Here is an 18,612-nt window from a genome sequence, read left to right as displayed (position 1 = left end):
CCTTCACCCACAAGTACGTGATCACAAGAGCAGCAATACTCTCAGTTCAGTTCTTGTATCAAAGTGACCGTTGGATTGAATGAAATAAATGTTTTAATGAGAAGTCTTTGGTCTTTTATTTTCCCAGATGACAAGAGACAGCATATTCAGTAAGGCACATAAATCTCCCACAACCATTAAAAATAGAACACATTTCATTGATAAAGCTCTCTCTCTCTCTCTCTTCCCAAATAAAACACAGGTGAGTTATCAAAATGCCATTGTAGATTTGAAACAAGCAGTATTTGACCTGTAAAACTGCTACTAATACATCTTCTCCATTTCCTCTATAAGAATAGGCAGCTGTGAACGTGATACAAAGAAACACACAGTGATAAATAGCGGTCCTCAGTAGTCGGTCCAGTGTCCATTTCTTTCACCCTCTGAACAACCGGCGTCGGCACTCGCTTCTTCCTGGAAGTGGGAGAAGAATTGAAATGTGTTTTCAGTGTCACAAAGAAGGGGGACGCGTTTCAATGGTGCTCAGGAGAGGGGATCCGTGTCCAGTTCATAGGTCGTACATAGGTCCAGTTCATATTCACCTTTCAGTGTTCATGTGTCCCTCCATTGGTGGAGAGATGACCGTTGGTGCCGTTGCCCTCCTTTGATGATGCCACGCAATGGTTGGGGTGTGTCTTGCTTATGTCTGTCTCCTCTTCCTCTGAGCTGCTCTCAATGTCACTACGACCATCCTTTGCCACCTAAATAAAAGAATCAGTGGTGGTTTTCAGTGTACTTGCTAACACATGGCATTGTCTGCAAAGGCATGGGGAATCGATGATGTCAAACAAAAGTAAAAAAAAAAAAAAAAAGATTGTATCATATCTTTACCGACCAAAACCTCTTGGAAATCGACTATGTAACCATTTTTCACGGAGAGCTACCACTCTTGCTACCATAGGGACAATGTCATGCAGAGGAAAGGACTCTCTAACACACACACACACACACTCACACAGAGAGACCTACCTTCCCCTTGAATATTGCTTTGATGGCAATGCGAGCAATGAGGTAGAACCAGAAGACGTGAAGAGCCTGCAGGACCAGCAGCAGCCCGTTCAACAGCCACCAGGACTGGTACGGTCCAATGATCTCCCAGCTCTCAATCAGGACAGTGTATACCACCCTAAAACACACACACACACACGTTAACGGGGGCTCACAATACAATGTCAAAACCAGAGTTACAAATCCTATTGTCAGAATGCAGGACAGGACAGAGTGGCTGAAGTAAGACACACAGTTGGAGACGTAGTTACTTGTTACCCAGATCAATAGTACCCTCTCTGGTGGTGGTCAAGTGGCGTAGCACACTAAGGCGCATACCATATCATCACATGGTCGTCATATCCTGCATGTCATCCCTCCTCTCTCTCTCTCACCCATCCTTCCTGTCAATCTCTACTGTCTCTATCCCAATAAAGCAGAAATGCCCTAAAAACATACAGTACCAGTCAAAAGTTTGGACACACCTTGCCAAGAGTGTGCAAAGCTGTCATCAAAGCAAAAGGTGGCTACTTTGAACAATCTAAAATATAAAACATATTCTGGTTTGTTTAACACTTTTTTGTTTACTACATAATTCCAAATGTGTTCCTTCATAGTTTTGATGTCTTCAATATGAATCTAGAAAATAATAATAAAAAATAAAAAAAACATTGAATGAGAAGGTGTGTCCAAACTTTTGACTGGTACTGTATTTAAAAAAAAAAAAATAGAAAAAAAAGAAAAATAGTACCCTCTCTTACCAAAAGGGATAGATGACAAGTCGAGTGATGAAGAACATCACGCTGAACAGCACAAACAGGCCATCACAGAGCCGCTGGTACTTGGCGTAGTTGGCCAATTTGGCAGCCTTGGGGGAGAAGGGAATAAATTAGCGCATGATTTGATATGCTAGGTCAGTATTCCTGGGTTTAGTTTTCCGGTGATCACACCGTGTGTGTGTGTGTGTGTATTACTGTATTTCAACAAGCTGTAGGGTTTTTTAACCTTTGACCAAGCATACCAAACTCCCCATCTTGGATGAGGAAAGAAAGCATAGAACTCTACCCAACATGATTAATGATCTCCTCACCCCTTCTAGTTATACATTCAACTAGACTCTATTTGCTGATCCTCTATTTTTAAACCAAAGGCCCTTGAGTAATACAACCCAAACACATTCAAAAGATGTGTGTGATTTGATATGCCGGGTCAGTATTCATGGGTTTAGTATTCCGGTGATCACACCACTCCTGCAATAAACGGCCATGGACACCTGTTGAACAGGTATTCAGATCAGTGGCTGCACACAGCTGTTAAGCAAACACACAGGAGGCGATAAAGCACGAGCATTTCACGCCCACATGTTCTGCCAAAGTGTGCGTGACCGTTTGTGTTGACACCTCAGCCAGTGAAATGTAATTTCTCTACAGGTGGGCCCTTTATCTTTTACCTCCAGGAAGATGTCGGATGCGTCGTGCACACACATGACCAGAGTGCCTGCTCGCAGCATGTTATTGGCGTAGGAGAAGGTGATGAGGGTTATGGTGGCCAGGTGATGGACAAACATGATGAGGAAATCCTGTGAGAGGAGAAAGGTAAACAATGACAGGGATGCTGAGGAAAGAGTGCAGTGCCTAATGTGGGTTAAAAAATAATAATGCATTTCTGTATTTCTCTTTCACTTATTTGCCTGTGTGTGTGTGTGTGTATTATTGTATTTCAACAAGTTGTAGGGTTTTTTAAACCTTTGACCAAGCATACCAAACTCCTCATCCTGGATGAGGAAAGAAAGCATAGAACTCTACCCAACATGATTAATGATCTCCTCACCCCTTCTAGTTATACATTGAACTAGACTCCATTTACTGATTCTCTATTTTTAAACTAAAGGCCCTTGAGTAATACAACCCAAACACATTCAAAAGACCACATTGAGATGTTCTTTAATGCACATATAGTTTGTTTGCATTTGTGGTCCAAGCTATTATTTCAAAAACTGGAAACTCTTACAACCCTCTAACAAATTATACAAAATTAAAAACATAAATAAAATAAAAACAATTTCACTTGAGCCTCTCCCCTCTGAAGAACTGCATGTTCTTTCAGAGCTTCGGATAAATCATTGTGCCTAGAGCATTCTGCATTCTGTTCATCTATAGAAACTCACCACGTCTAACCAGTTTATCAGTGTGCACAGTATCTAGTCTAGTCCAACAAAACAACAATTATCTTTCCAGTATAGCAAGAAACTGAAGTGTCTTCAAAGAAGAAGTCAAAAAGCCTCTGAACAGGACAGACTGGCTCCAATTCTTGCCAGACCACCACACACTTTCCAGAAAATCAAGTTGGTAATCAATTACATCAGCTAAATAGATCATTTACCATCCAGCATGCCTTTACGATGCACATACAAGTAGAGTGGTGGGATTAGTGTTTTTGTGAGAGGGAGTACAATGGTAGTAGTTTCACCGTCTGCCCCCACGTGCGCGCCCACCGCCCAACCCCCAAGACCCAGTCACATGACTCACCTTCCGTTTGACATCGGTGAACTGGGAGAGCATGAGGGACCAGTAGAAGGCCAGCTCAGCTACATAGTAGTTGTACTGGCCAGGACTCAGAACCTAAGACAGGGGAGAAAAATAGAGGGACGAAAAATGTATTTAAAAAAATGTAGACCTACCACATCTCTGGTAGATGACAACATCTCTGGTAGAAGATAGTCATCAACAAGGTATTTAGGTATTTAGTAAACAGATACTTCACCTGAAATGGATAGTTGTGCCAACACTGCCTTGTGTCCCACATCCATGGAGACTAGAAGGAAACCAATAAACATGATAGAAATAGATTGTGAACCTTGAGATCCTTATCAATCTGTCAACAGATAAATATGTAATATCAACAAATCCTTTATCTCTTCGGTCACAGCTACAAGAAACATATATCATGTTCTGTAAATAACACAATAAAATGGGTTGCCAAATTGTGATTTGAAGTTATTTAGTGAAGTAGGTCTATTCAACTCACCACCCACAGATAGCGAATCGCGTAGATGAATATACCAAGATAAAATGTTAACCTCCACCTAGATATAAAAAAAAAAGGGCAGACCATAAACAGTGCATCTGTTTCAAACACCAAAACATTGTTGTTTATTTTTAAGTCTGGAAACACACAGACATCATTTAGGCATGAACCTACATGCTCTCTGAGAACTTTTTCAGTGTACTGGGCTTGTCCTGGTTCCGTCTGAGGCGAAACCACCTCTGAATTTTCCGTACATCCCAGTCCAGCTGCTTAGAGAGTCCATCTAGTCGCCTCGAGTCTGGACACTGAAGATGAGGATGATGAAGAGAGAGAGAGAGAGAGAGGGAGAGAGAGACATGTGTGTCTCATGGGTGTCCGAGTGTCAACAACCCTATACAGTTGTGTTACTAAACAAGACAAAGAAAAGCTGTCTATAACAGAAACACAATGGCACCTAGGCTAACTAAGCTTGGACTGTTTTAAAGGAGTGTGTTTTTGTAACTTCCACTTATTGTGTAAGTTCCACTTTGTGCATTTGCAGACTTGATGAATTGCAATGAGGGTGATTATATGATCACGTTTTGACTGTACAATGCTGTGTCTTGTGCACCACAAACATATACATGGTTTGTATACCGTTGTTGATGTAAACACCCTCTCTAGGACAGCATTGGGCTGGGCTCTTCGACTCACTCCTGCCTGAATCTGAAGTATGTGGGCACAGGGCTTGGCCACTAGCCTACAAAACACACACACACACACAAGCAGAGGGGGAGAGAGATGGGGGTGGGGAGGGGAGGGGAGAGGGAGAGAAAGAGAGAGAGAGAGAGAGATTAACCAACAATCTGTAATACTATTTGGGCACAGAACTCAGCCAGCTAGGCTTTACCGGGGCCTATTCAACTAACAAACACCGCAGAGCTTTCACCGTTTGCCCAGAATAATTGTATTGTGTGTGTGTGTGTGTGTGTGTGTGTGTGTGTGTGTGTGAGAGAGAGATAGGGGAGTCTAAGGGACAAAGACATTCAGAGAGACAGAACACTGAGGAATGTAGCACATACTCTAAACACAGGGTGATGAACGGTCATGTGAGAGGATGTGCATGGAGAAACAGAGACTCTAACCAACACACTGATGTCTGTCACAAGATCAACTTATCCAGATTGACCAGTGTCCAATCCCTGTGGCAGTCACTACTCCCCATGTCCCACAATACCAGGTACTATCTAACCAAATTCCTTGTTTTTTTGATGAGTCAAGAGCCTCAGGACAGGCCTGGATATGCATATCATTCAAATCATATTTGGATGAGCACGTCCAAGGTGCTGTGCAGGGATGAGGGGGTGCAGTGGATCTAACTAAGCAATCTAAAGCGACTTCCTGACTGCCCTCTGCACCCGTCTCAAAATACATGGGAGGTGGTGAAAACAAACAGGTGATGTCATAACAGTGGATCAGCTATTTCCTTTCACTGGTCCCATTCACGTCACTGCAATTAACGGAAATGAGACAGGGGAGATGAGAGAGCCGCATTTGACTGTCTAGGATCACCCCACTGGTCGTATTGATGTCACCTACAGCAGCGTGTGCTGCTCTGTGTGCTGTTCCTCCACAAAGATGAGCTGCGATCTGCATGGTGGCACTTGTGCTAAAGTCATGCACTAAGGTTGGAGTGGGTACATATGCCTCAAGCCCTGGTTACTAAGTGACCGGATGACATTTAATAGAACACAGGTCCTTGAAGCCAGAAGATTTAGCGCTTCTTTCACGAGGGAGAGGTACTGTTCAACAAACTCTAGGACCCGGCAGCCATATAAAGATAAACCTATGAATGATGGATGCACTTTATATATTTATAATTCATGTTGTTGTCTCTCCACAGCCATGGTGATCATTATACATGTTGAGGTAGTCTGTTAAATTCATTACGTTAGTAGTTCTTCAGAAAACAATGCCCATTTGTTGTTGTCAAGTGCCTGATTTGCAGTACATAGAATGTAGGAAAGTAGGAATGTTCCACGTTTGGAGCGTGCTCATCACTTCACATCATGTTTGTTCACTTGGCTTAACAGGTTTAACATTTGAATAACAACACATGCCACAATTCCTCTGGAGCCTCACCTGCATCAATTCACACACCCCTTATTCAAAAGTACACTGAAACACACGCATAGTTATATCGCCTACGTAATTACTTTAACTGTATTTGGCTTTGTTAGAGAAGTTGTCGGTCGCGCGGCAACATTTCGCGTGTGCCTAAACTCTGTGTTGACATAGTCAGGTCAACACATGCTACTTTGTTACATACCTCTCGAATAACACCCTGACAGCAAGCACACCGATGGCCAGCGGGAGAGCCGTGAGTATGTGGGCCGCTCTAGGGTACTCTTCTCCGGGCGGTGGATGCTCAAGTTCTTCCCAAGTAACATTTTGTGGAAGCCAGAATCTCTCACTCCAAAACCAAGCTGAGAAAGAGTTCATTTTGGGGAGAGAGACAAAACAAACTGAAAATACGTGGGCTTCTGCGTGGCTGTGGCAGTGGAAGTCTGCCCCTACCGCTGTAGCAGACTACCACTTGTTGAGGAAGTACTTAGGGCCACCTCCTCTTTCTCCATGAGCATCATCAGCTACAGAAAGTCAGCTAACTCCCATTCCCGGGAGACCTGTGACGAAACACCGCCGGTCACACCCACAACCGGCAACGCCCACGCCGTCTCAGGGCCCTCATGCTGCATCGTCTGCTCATGTCAAGTATTTCATTGAAGAATGTGTAACACATGCATGGCAAAGAGGAATGGGTTAATGCACTTCATGTTGTGACTGGTTCAACATTGCACTGAGGCTTAGTTGAAAGATTTAAAATATGGGAGCAACAATAATATTTTAATCATTTCAGAGAGGGAGAGAGAGAGAGAGAGAGAGAAATAATCTGAAATAGTCCTGAGAGGTGGGTAGAGTGCTAAAATGGGTACTGAACTGTCATTAAACGGTGGTTGGCAGTGCCTGCAGTAGCCTGTGGACTATTGATGCAGAGGTTGATATTTGAATTTGAATCTCTCTCTGAGGGAGCACTTTTTTTTCATAGCTCTCTATGTTGTCTTTTAGGCTGTGTACTGTCCTATAGAATGTCTCTCCCATTCATTGATGTCAAAGTCTGTGTTTCGGCCAAATATCTCTAATTATTCTGTCCATCTCTTGGCAAAGCTTCCCCTCTTTTGTAGTGTCACATTACATTAGCTTGATGGGGCATCATTACCATGCCTCTATATCATACCAGGACAGGACATATTACATCATACTAAAAATATTTTAGCTTCTCCTTATTGCATATCCTGTGTTTATTGTTTGATACTGAGAGAGCCCAAAATCTAAAATCCATCCTGGACGATGCCTATCCATCCTGATGTAGGAAAGGTCAACATTGGGTTAATTTAAAGGGAAAAGACTGTGTCCTACTTGGCGTAACAAGGACACACACACACACACACACACACACACACACACACACACACACACACACACACACACACTATCCACTCAGGCAGGCCCTATTGTTAGACACTCAGCCCCATTTTTCATCAGTACCAACTGGCCAGGGAGCAGCTCAATTCCCTGAACAAAACCTCCCTCTGTTTCAGTATGCAGCTGCAGCTTCCGAGATGCCCTAGTCGGAATACATGACCTAGTGTGGGGAGGCTGGGCACCTCAACCATCAAGAGGGGGGACCATCTGGAACAAATCAGGCTGCTTTCATCTGGCTTACCTCTACCGTAGCATACAGAGTACCCACAAGGTATTCAGCCATTCACTTTAACCTTCCTTTTTCTTAATTGGCTTAAACAAGAGCTTAGTGACCTGGAAGACAATCCTTGTTATTGTACTTGTTCTCCCCCTCTGCAGATGGACTATTCCATTTCGCATCTGAAAAATCAGATAGTTGGAGAAGAGTTCTTCATGTCAGGGACTGCTGTAGCCTCAGCACGGATAATAGCAGTCAGGCCAGCCAAGGTAATATCACATTTGTTTCTATTTCTGTTTTTATACATGTGCGTGTAGCCTACTTGTATGTTATTTCTTATTCTAAAGCTTTCTGTTATTGAATTTTGATACAGTCCTTTTTGTGTTGCATTCCTATAGATGATGATGCCTGTGCCTATGATGGCATCTCTTTAGCAACTTTAGCAATTTGCTTGATATAATGTTATGTTGCTGTTGACGTTGTCTTTAATCATCTCCTTAATCATCTGTGGAAGAAATGTTATGACAATTCCTCACCATTTCATTCTTCATTTATCTTTATGTTTTGGGAATGCTTAACCAGTTGTCTCCTCAATATTGATGTTGTATGAAATCGTAATTTCTTCTTTATTGCAGATAAGAGGATGGATGTGCAGGATCTGAACGAACCCTTGAATAATGTCCCACTCATTAAAGGTAGTACAACTCTCTCATTGTTCTATGTCCTTGGACAGATTGCACTGTAGGGACTGACTTGCCTATGTTTTGGTGCAGTTCTGACCACTCACCTCCAACCTATTTTCAACATTGCAAGTCATCGCAGACCTCTGTGCGGAGTGAGGAGTGAGGAGGAAAAGGCCATTTGTAAAGGAGGGTTGCGTGGGGAAACAGATTCATTGTGTGCTCACATTGCTATATTAGGCAATGTGTGAAGGGGTACACTTCTTTGGCGTCGACTACAATCAGAAACTAATCTGTAGGAGCCCCTGCAGTGCTTATTGACATATAGCTTGACAAGCAAAATTAAAACTGTTTATGAGAAAGAGAGAACATTTACAAAGAGAAATAGCTGGGATACAATATGATGCAATTCCAAAGCATGTCTGTGAGTGAATCAATTTTGCACGGTGAATGAATTCGTAATGCCGTAGCTTTGAGGTGGAGAACACATTGTAGGCTATTCACCACGACACTGGTAGCTCTTTTGACCTGAGGGCTATCATGTCTGTTCTGTATCAATGCCATCGTATCAACAACATCAGCCTCATGACATTATTATACACCATATTCTGTGGTTTAAATATGAGACACCGTGCCTTGATCAGCTGTTTTGGAGAGAGAAAATGTCTGTTTTGTTCTCAAGAAATGACACTGGCAGGAATCTTTACCCTTACTCTAGGAAGGCTGTCACATTCACTGAAGAAGGATTAGCGAAGGGGGAGAATAGGACATGACTGCCATCCCCTTCGGCAGAGTGTGAACAAACAAGGGTTACAAGGATTCTCAGTAGATTTTATTTCTGTGATGCCTTTGAGGCACTGTGATGCTCAACGACCCAGCTAGTCTGAGATATATTTTCAGAAACAGAAAAAAAAAAATATATATAAAAAATATATACCCCATTTTAGGACGCCAAATATCCCAAGACGTAATTGCTGACCAAGATAAACCTCCTAATGCATCCTGTCACTATTGGACATCCTCTCTTTCGCTGTCTATCTCTCTCTCACACACATGCAGGCACGCATGCAGGCACACACGTCTGCGCGCTCACACACACACACACACACACACACAAGCTCACACAGCTACACACACACACACACACACACACACACACACACACACACACACAAGCTCACACAGCTACACACACACACACACACACACACACACAAGCTCACACAGCTACACACACTCACATACAGTACACACCCACCACAAACATTCTCATGCTTATTAAGTCACTCATGCATATGCATGCATGCAGTCTCACACAAACGCACTCTTACACAAATGCACGCACGCACGCACGCACGCACGCACGCACGCACGCACGCACGCACGCACACACGCACACACGCACGCACTGAGATCAGAGACCAGAACATTCCAGCCTGTCCTCACACACAGGCAGGGAGGTCATGTGCCTGAGTCCGGGTGTGCCACCAGCCTCCAGCAGCCTCTCAACACTGTTTCATTTATGGACATTTATTAGCATAGCGAACATGATTCATTTTTTTTAAATTCAATATATCTTGGCTTTGTGTGTGTCTGTGTGAGTGTGTGTGTGTGTGTGTGTCTGTGTGAGTGTGTATGTGGGATTATGAATGTGGTGTGTGACTGCGTGTGTTTGCTATTGCGCAGCACTCGCGTTATCTGAGACACCCGGATCTTTGTTTTCTGTACTAATACACCGTGTCACAGTAATGCCGTACTCTTCCTGCAGTGTATCTCCATTTATGGTGCTTGACCTATTCTGCCTCTTGTTTTGGCCTCCGTCAAAGGCTTGGTCTATGATGAGGTCATCTCTTTTGCTAGCCGTGGCAGATTAGAAGAGTAGGGTTTTTTTCCCCAACTCATTTAGAGAGTAATTAACCCCTTCCCCTACCAGTAGATGCCATTGTTTGTCCCCCTGCAGAGGCTGTGTAAACTGTGAATATGTAATATAATATATGCCATTTAGCTGACTTTTTTTTTCCAAAGCGACTTACATTGCAGTGAGTGCATACATTTTGGTATATATGGTCCCAGCAGGAATCAAACCCACAACCTAAGTGTTGTTTGCACCATGCTCTACCAACTGAGCCACAGAGGACCACATATGTCCATGTTGTTATGTTAACCCACAGGTATGAGAAGGCCCGATTTGGATCAGGTATATAACTGAGATCCATCATCATTTGTGTCTATTTTAGGATGAGTAATTGGTTGATATAATAGGCCCATTTTTGGACGTCTTGGGAAATCATCTGGCATTTCATCCAGGGTTAAATGTAATATGTGGGACTGTGAGCGAAATTGACCCAGTCAAGAGATTCAGACATTTTTATGGCATAGATGGAGCTTTCATCACATGGAGTACATTACAACTACACATACATGTCCATTGTCTTTTAATGCTTACAATTCTCATTCAGACTCTTCACCTTACGTTCACCTCATGTTGCCCAGTTTAATGTGACCTAAACCATGGTCAAACTGATCTTTGGATTTGGGTTGAGCAGCCAGCATAAAGCAGAATCAAACATAAAGGACAATTGTCAGTCACTTACAGGTATTTAATAAGGCAAGTTTCTCATTCATTACCAAAGTAGTTTTATACATTTTCTTAGGTTTTCCTTTCAATTCAGTACTTAATTTAAATGTTCTTATGTAAATAAACATTTCTCTTAAAAACATGGTAGTTAAAAAAAAAAAAAAACATAACTAACAAACCAAACAAACCAAAAAGGGCCACAGGAAGTGTTGGAGTCAAGGAGGCAGGTGTACATCTTCTCAAGCTCTATCAATCGAGTTCAAACATTTCTGGCCATGTGCTTTCACCCAAACCAGCCCTGCTCCTTCAAATAAGACCCTCCACACCTCTGGACAGCACCACTCCCTGTAGGCAGCCATACTGAAACAGGGGACCATAAATACACAGTCAATGATCAATTATCCAATCACAGTTCTTGGTTAATCACCTGCAATTATCAGTCACACCTTTGACATATTCGTCTCCATTCCTCCCTCAGATGACCTGAACCGTTCCAACATGGCCTCCAGTGACTCTGAGAAAGTCATCCAGCGTTTGAATGAAGAACTGCGAGAGGCCCGGGAGATTTCGAACACAGGGAAACTCAAATGCATGGAACTGCAAGGTACACGTTAGCTTTTACTTTGAACTGTGTGTTTGGTCTGAGGACACTCAAACAGCAGTGCGTCACCCAATACTGTATACCGTGTCAAAAACGAAAAACAAACACACACACACACTTTCAAAAAACATGTTTTTTGTCATACATTGCAGGCCTCCTGGAGGAGGAGAAAAGATCAAACAAGCAGCAAGCTGATGAGTCTACGAAACAGATGAAGCTCCTCCAGGGTGAGTCTGTGTGTCGTGTGAAGCTGTCTGCACTCTCCCCCCCAGTTAGTTTCTGGGTGTGTGAGACTGTGCCCAGGAATGTGTGTGTAGGAAGCGGTGTGTTTGTGCGTGCGTGCGTGCGTGTGTGTGTGTGTGTGTGTGTGTGTGTGTGTGTGTGTGTGGGTGTCTGCCTGCTAATCCATGCATTGTGTGTCAGTTTGTGTTTGTATATTTGCGTGTCATCTGTTCACTCTCTCTATAGAAATAACATTTGCATGATTATGAGACTCTCTGAGGGTGAAAGCTAGTGAAATATCCTCGCAGCCTGGGGTGCTCCAGTGGTCTAGCACCACGGCCTGGGGTGCTCCAGTGGTCTAGCACCACGGCCTACAGTGCACACATATGCTCATGTTGGCATGGGTTTGAATCCGGCCCATGCCCTGCTGACATACCCTCTCCTCTTTACTTTCCTGCCTTTCTTCACTGTCTCTATCCAATAAAAATGAAAAATATAAGAGTGGCACTGTCCCACTAAAGGAAAAAAATAACCTTTAAAAAACCGATATCCCTCCTCAACGACTGTGTTCTGTGTGAGCAGGCCAACTACGGCAGCTACAGGATGAACTGGGGGTCCTCAAGGGGCAGAAAGACAGCGCTGCCCTGAGCTCGCGTGATGAACTGCAAGGCGCCCGCGAGGAGGTGAAGTCGCTCCGTCGAGCCCTGGAGGCAGCGACCGCTGATCGGGAGCGGGAGGTCACCACCGTCCAGGGTAACCTAGCAACTGTCTCCAAGGAGCTTGAGAAATGGCGTCAGACAGCCAGCAAGTACGAGCGTGAGATCGGCGGCCTGCAGGGAGACCTGCAGCAGCAGAGCAAGCAGTGGCAGAAGGCTGCGGAGTCACAAGGTACCATAGCCTACATGGTGTATAGATTGAAGACCCATCTCTTCAGCCTACATCTTAACGGTCCCTCCTAAAGACCCCCCCCCCCCCCCCACTACCCCCCTGTACAAGTTTCTCTCCTGTTAAAAAAATAAGTAATTCTTCCTCCTTCTAGCATTGTGACTGCCTATAGCCCCCTGGTCCGAGCATTGATTACTTATGATGACTGAAGGATAGATGATTCACTTACTTAAACAAATGTATTTGTTGTAAGTCGCTTTGGATAAAGGCGTCTGCTGAATGCCAGAAATGTAAATGAATGTGTATAGATGCATGAATAACAAATGTCACCTGCCCGGCCTATTGATATACAGTGCTGTGTCAATCATCATTGTTTTGTTCATGTTCAAAGCACATATTATATAATAATATATGCCATTTAGCTGACGCTTTTATCCAAAGCGACTTACACTGCAGTGAGTGCAGACATTTCCCAGTATATATGGTCCCAGCAGGAATCAAACACACAACCTTGGCATTGTTAACACCGTGCTCTGCCAACTGAGCCACAGGACCAAAGCACTTCACAAAGCACTTCACCGTGTAAAAGTATGTCCACAGCTCGTGATGTGTTAGTTACGTGATCCGTAATCAGTGTGTACTTATGCAATCTGTTCCTTGGTGTCAGATTTGACAAACAGGCACTAAAGTAAACTCTCCAAGTTCAAGTGTATTTGTCATTACGTCATACACAAGTGTTCAACACAACGAAATGCTTATGGCAGAGCAGCTCTACAACATCAATTAACGTCAACGATATAGTGTCATAAGTAAAAATGTAAATGTATCCATAAATGTAAACATAAATATAAGCACTAAAGTAGTAACAGTAAATAAGTGTGTCTATATATATCTATGTCCACCCATATCTCCTGGATTTCCTCAACGGTGAGAGATCTAGATTAACTGAGTTGTGCCTGATGAGGTTGTGTCTGATGCCTGCGACTGAGCGGTTTGTTCGGGCGTAGGGCAGACATATAGGTCGCATTGATTGGGTTTTATTGATTTGATTCCGCATCACAGTAAATAAATAATCACATAGGAGCAGTCCTTCGCCATTGCATCACTGATCTAGATTAGTTCACGTCAGGTTGGGTCGGTTTAATGTTTGTTGCTTAGAACCTCACCTACGACTATCCGTGCAGTTTAACACTGAGGTACTGTGGTACTGGTCCTTGTGGTACTGGTATAAGCAACCTGTCTGGTTTCTACAGCAGGTGAAATGGAGTCCATGCAGAGGGAGTGCACCAGCCTTCAGAGGGAGTGTTCAACCCTGCGCTCTGAGAAACAGGATGTGTTGAACAGGAACCAGAAGGAGAGGGCCAGCCTGCAGAGCGAGTGTGCTGCCCTCAGGGCTGAAAAGGAGGAGCTGCTCAAGGCCCAGCAGAAAGAGAAGGGGAACCTACAGAGCGAATGTGCCGCCCTACGCTCAGAGAAAGAGGGCGTGCTGAAGAAACAACAGCAGTTACAGAAGGATTTGGACAGGTCAGTCCACATAGCAACACAGTCTGGAGCTCAGTGATCCACAATACATACACTCACTGAGAACTTTATTAGGAACACTTGTACACCTTCTCATGGTGGAGGTGGTGTAATGGTGTGGGGAATGTTTTCTTGGCACACTTTGCTAGGCCCCATTAATACCAGTCAATCATTGCTTGAATGCCACAGCCTATTTGAGTATTGTTGCTGACCATGTGCATCCCTTCATGGCCACAATTTACCCATCTTCTAATGGCTGCTTCCAGCATGATAATGCACCATGTCACAAAGCAAAACCCGTCTCAAACTGGTTTTATGAACATGACAATGAGTTCAGTGTTCTTCAGTGGCCTTCCCAGTCACCGGATCTGAATCCAAGAGAATACCTTTGGGATGTGGTAGTACAGGATATTCACATCACGTCATCATGGACCGGAATCTCAAAGGAATGTTTCCAACATCTTGTGGAATCAATGCCACAAAGAATTGAGGCTGTTTTGAGAGCAAAGGGCGGCCCTACCCAGTGTTAGGATAGTGTTCCTAAGTGCTCAGTGAGTGTATACTCCAATCCTAAATGGCCACAATGACTCCCCAATTTCTCTCTCTCATTCTCTCTCTCTCTTTCTCTCTCTCTCTCTCTCACTCTCTCTCACTCGACACAAACACACTCAGTCTTCTTAATCCTCATAACTCTCTAATGCAGTGGCCTGGAGTGGTCCAGTGATCTAGCACCGTTGCCTAAAACACTCTAATGCTGAACCAGAAAGTTTTATGCTGACCCTGAGATGTGAACATGACTAGACATGTCATTAATATTGATAATGCACACACTGCATAACACTGCTCCGTATCCCCCACCCCCTCCTCCTCTCTCCCAGTTCTCGTGCCCAAAGTGCTGAGCTGAGCAGCAGCCTGAAGGCCCTGGAGCTCTCCCAGGGGGAGCTGGAGAAGAGACTGGGTAGCCTGCAGGAGCAGCACCAGCAGGACAACACCAAGTTTCAGGCCCAGCTGGACCAGGCTGACAGGCGCACCAAGGACCTGCAGAGAGAGGTGGGCCCAGAGGAGGACCGGACATCAACAGGACGACCTCTCAGGGATCAGTTGATAAAGCATTAACCTGTCAATCATTCATGAAAATGATAAGGTTCTTCAGTTCAAGTGAAGTGGAGTTCGGGGTTGGAGTTGGGATTAGGGATGGAGCTAGGGTTAGAGTTAGGGTTAAGGTTGGAATTAGGGTTGGTGGGTTTTTTTGTGTGTATGTATGTTTTAGGGCCTATGAAATATATAAATGTATAATGCTGTTCTCCATGCAGTATGAGGAGACCCAAACCGAGCTGGCAGACCTTAAGGAGAAATACGTGAGAACCGAGCAGGAAAAGCAGTCGATCGCAGATGAGCTGGAGGAGAGTAAAGTGGACCTGAAGGCGCTGCAAGAGAAAGGAACCAAAGTAAGTACTACACCGTCCAGCCTGTCTGTACAATACTGCCCCACATGGAGAGGGGGGGGGGGGGGGTACTGCATGATCGTCTTCAACAAATCAATAGTGTACGCACACCAGAATATCTATGTTTTCTAAATGTTTTCTAAACGTTTCATAAAGGACTTAAAGTAATGTGTTGGGATAAAATGTACTTACTTAAAACCTGAATTTGGTTGAACCAACAACATTTCTAGTGGTCGCTCACTGTAAACCGGGAGCGTGAGGGTCTGCTTGTCCTACAAATACAAGATGGAGAGCTGAAACCCTAATTCGCCCCCTCCTTCCCGCCCTCTTTTCCCTCGGGTGTTCGTCGTACACCCGCAGTGCTACAATTAATGTGTAGATTTATGAACAGTACCCTACCAATGAGATCTGATGAGTTGACCCTCCCTACCCTTGAGTCAAATTCCCCTCTACCCAACTCTGTCCCTTTTTAGTTTGACTACTGTGATGTCCCTTCCTTCCTGTAGACCTCTCTATTGCTGCCTGTCCAAGCCATACTCATCGGCCTTATCCTGGCATTGCTGTATTGGTGTTTCGCCGCGTTGTGGTAGAAAGGTACACCGTACTCCTGTCCCGTCAACCTGGCCTCCTACATCCATCATCAATTGTCTCTTTCGGCACACTGCATGGCTCAGATCCAGTCTCTCCTCATTCCCCAGAAGTACTGAGGGAAACGTGTGTTGTCTCCTCATGGCAGATGAACCTTTCTAATCATACAGTGTGCTACATCTGACATGCTTGTCTGTCTTGCCTGGATCACGGCTATCTAACAAATCTCTCTTTTTCGACGGGCTCTAATTTGATTTTTTCTAATAGAAGATGCAGTTATTTTTTTTTATTTTTTTTTTTTAACCCTCCATTGTTTTCTGTGCATTCCACAAGGTTCCATGACAGTGTTGTTTCTGTCACTACCTTGACCAATCAGGGGTTGTTTAGGGACTAGAGCAGCCTATCAGATGATGCTGATGTCTGTGTTTCTGTTTGTGTCCTTTTTCAGAGAGGCTGGATCATCTGGGTGCCTGCAGTTGCATTGGCAGTGGCTGTAACTGCTGCTGTGTTCTCCAGGACCTGAGAGTAACACACACACACACACACACACACACACACACACACACACACACACACACACCACACACCACACACCACACACACACACACACACACACACACACAATGAGTACGTACATATGGTCAAACTTCTGCACACTAAACCTCTGAAACCCATCGCCTCCTAAACTATTCAGTTCTTTGCTGATGTTTTTGGGGAGCCCTTTGGTTTAATACTTGTACTGTTTAATTGTTAAAAATGCTATATTTTAGAGGAGAGAGAAATGGAAAAAGTGAATGTCAAATATATGCAAAATTGAAGAGAAGTTCAGTCTTACAAAGTTCATCATTGCAGAAACTCAAACAGGCCTTTTGGTTTCTTACATGTTTCACATTAGGACCCAGTAATGAATGTAAAGATACATACTGTACACTCTTACTGTATAATAATACAGCAGAAAGACTTCCTGATCTGGAGGCCCAACTGCCCTAAACACATTCTGTCGGTGTTGTGCCTTGTGCACTTTGTTTTAGAGTCCCGTTCTTAATGATAGACATGGATAATTGAACTAAACCTTCACATAAACGATATGCCTAGTCATTCATATTGGTTGTAAACTAGACTTAAAGATTTCCCTACTGTAAAAATGAGCTGTGGGATTGTATGGTATGGGATGTTAATGCTTTTCTTAATCTTGAGGAGGTAGTCATGTTTAGATCTGTGTGTGCATGCATTTTACGTTTAAGTTCTCTGTGATCAATTTTGTTATCAGAATAACTTAATTGTGAAATAGGCTGTTACACAACTCAAACATTGCTTATTCCCATGTGAATAATTGTGCAAAATGTATTTTGTAAAGATAGAAAGTGATAATATAGTTTATTGAGTTCAAAGTATAACTTTAATGCTCTAAAATGTAAGTGTGACTTCAATTAAACATCTTAAATGATAATGATGCTCAGTCATTATGTGTGGGTACAGTGTCTGACATACAGTTGTGAACTCCAACAAGTGCTCTGTGATAATGTGTACCAAGGCCTTGAACAAGCCATGTATGACCATAGTATCACTCCAGATAACATCAGTTTCTTATGTTTTATTTGTTTGTTCACACAGCATTGTTGAAACCTCTCATTGACTAAGAATGAAGGACAAGCTGAAATCTGTTTACAGTATGGTGTGACCCTAGCAGACCCGAGCAGTTTTGTAATCTAACATGTGGTTCTTTGACTTCGCTGGTTGTTCCAGATGATGTCATGGATATCACTTTTGATTATCAAAGAAAGTGCTCATTGGAGAAACAGAAAAGTACCTTTAACCCTTACGTGTGTAAGGGAATCTCTTGTTCACGCATGCACGCACACCTCAATGCAGTCATGCAGTCCATCTCAATGACTCATGCTTACTCATTCCTACACAGGAAACATAAGGACACATTTCTAGGCCATCAAAAGAATACATGTCATAATAACAGTCCTTTCCTGGTACACATAATGAATAACGTCAACACAGGCAGGGGGTGAAGTGATGAAGTCAGGGCTGGAAGTTAGCCATCCAGCCCCCAGGTGAGGATCAGCTTCACCCCCAAGGCTCTGGGATAGTCTTACTGACCTCCATCCCATTAAACTCCATTTATCTCGATCCCAGTGAAGTCATCCAAACGAGTTTCTTGTGCACGTCACTCTCCATAAAAAGATGCTATGGGGATGATGATATTGCATAGATATGTCAGCAGTACTGCTCTCCCTGTGTGTATTGTACTCCTCCGGTGTCGACGGTTTTGGCCATGTTTTGTTAAGAT

The 18,612-nt window shown here is 43.7% G+C and overlaps 2 protein-coding genes across 3 annotated transcripts; one reads left to right on the top strand and one right to left on the bottom strand.

The window, feature by feature from the left end:
- Window positions 1-101: 101 nt before the first annotated feature.
- On the bottom strand, window positions 102-6,641 carry LOC310807775 (ceramide synthase 5-like). The gene is made up of 11 exons (XM_083674374.1): window positions 6,362-6,641; window positions 4,690-4,792; window positions 4,228-4,358; window positions 4,054-4,111; window positions 3,790-3,840; window positions 3,555-3,647; window positions 2,477-2,605; window positions 1,788-1,894; window positions 1,009-1,165; window positions 582-740; window positions 102-453 (listed from the first exon to the last, which is right to left on the bottom strand). Exons 1-10 carry the CDS (start codon window positions 6,532-6,534, stop codon window positions 585-587), a joined length of 1,158 nt encoding a protein of 385 aa, XP_083530500.1. The 5' UTR covers window positions 6,535-6,641; the 3' UTR covers window positions 102-453; window positions 582-584.
- Window positions 6,642-8,020: 1,379 nt separating this feature from the next.
- On the top strand, window positions 8,021-17,751 carry slmapb (sarcolemma associated protein b). 2 transcript variants are annotated; one of them, XM_083674670.1, is made up of 10 exons: window positions 8,021-8,061; window positions 8,428-8,487; window positions 11,529-11,654; window positions 11,804-11,878; window positions 12,456-12,761; window positions 14,012-14,282; window positions 15,158-15,329; window positions 15,593-15,727; window positions 16,231-16,318; window positions 16,761-17,751. In XM_083674670.1, exons 2-9 carry the CDS (start codon window positions 8,436-8,438, stop codon window positions 16,312-16,314), a joined length of 1,221 nt encoding a protein of 406 aa, XP_083530796.1. In that variant the 5' UTR covers window positions 8,021-8,061; window positions 8,428-8,435; the 3' UTR covers window positions 16,315-16,318; window positions 16,761-17,751. The 2 variants fall into 2 exon arrangements, with proteins under 2 accessions (XP_083530796.1, XP_083530797.1); XM_083674671.1 differs by lacking the exon at window positions 16,231-16,318.
- The last annotated feature ends 861 nt before the right edge of the window (window positions 17,752-18,612 follow it).

Source organism: Argentina silus (genome assembly GCF_951799395.1).
Source record: "Argentina silus genome assembly, chromosome: 8".
Taxonomy (NCBI): domain Eukaryota; kingdom Metazoa; phylum Chordata; class Actinopteri; order Argentiniformes; family Argentinidae; genus Argentina; species Argentina silus.
This window is presented reverse-complemented; position numbering and strand designations above follow the sequence as displayed.

Coding starts and splice junctions, on each gene's coding strand:
- LOC310807775 (XM_083674374.1), bottom strand. CDS start 6,534: ATGAACTCTTTCTCAGCTTGGTTTTGGAGTGAGAGATTCTGGCTTCCA. Junction 1,895..2,476: donor CATCCGACATCTTCCTGGAG/GTAAAAGATAAA, acceptor TTCTCCCCCAAG/GCTGCCAAATTGGCCAACTA. Junction 741..1,008: donor AAGCAATATTCAAGGGGAAG/GTAGGTCTCTCT, acceptor TCTTTTATTTAG/GTGGCAAAGGATGGTCGTAG.
- slmapb (XM_083674670.1), top strand. CDS start 8,436: ATGGATGTGCAGGATCTGAACGAACCCTTGAATAATGTCCCACTCATT. Junction 15,330..15,592: donor CCAAGGACCTGCAGAGAGAG/GTGGGCCCAGAG, acceptor TTCTCCATGCAG/TATGAGGAGACCCAAACCGA. Junction 15,728..16,230: donor TGCAAGAGAAAGGAACCAAA/GTAAGTACTACA, acceptor TCCTTCCTGTAG/ACCTCTCTATTGCTGCCTGT.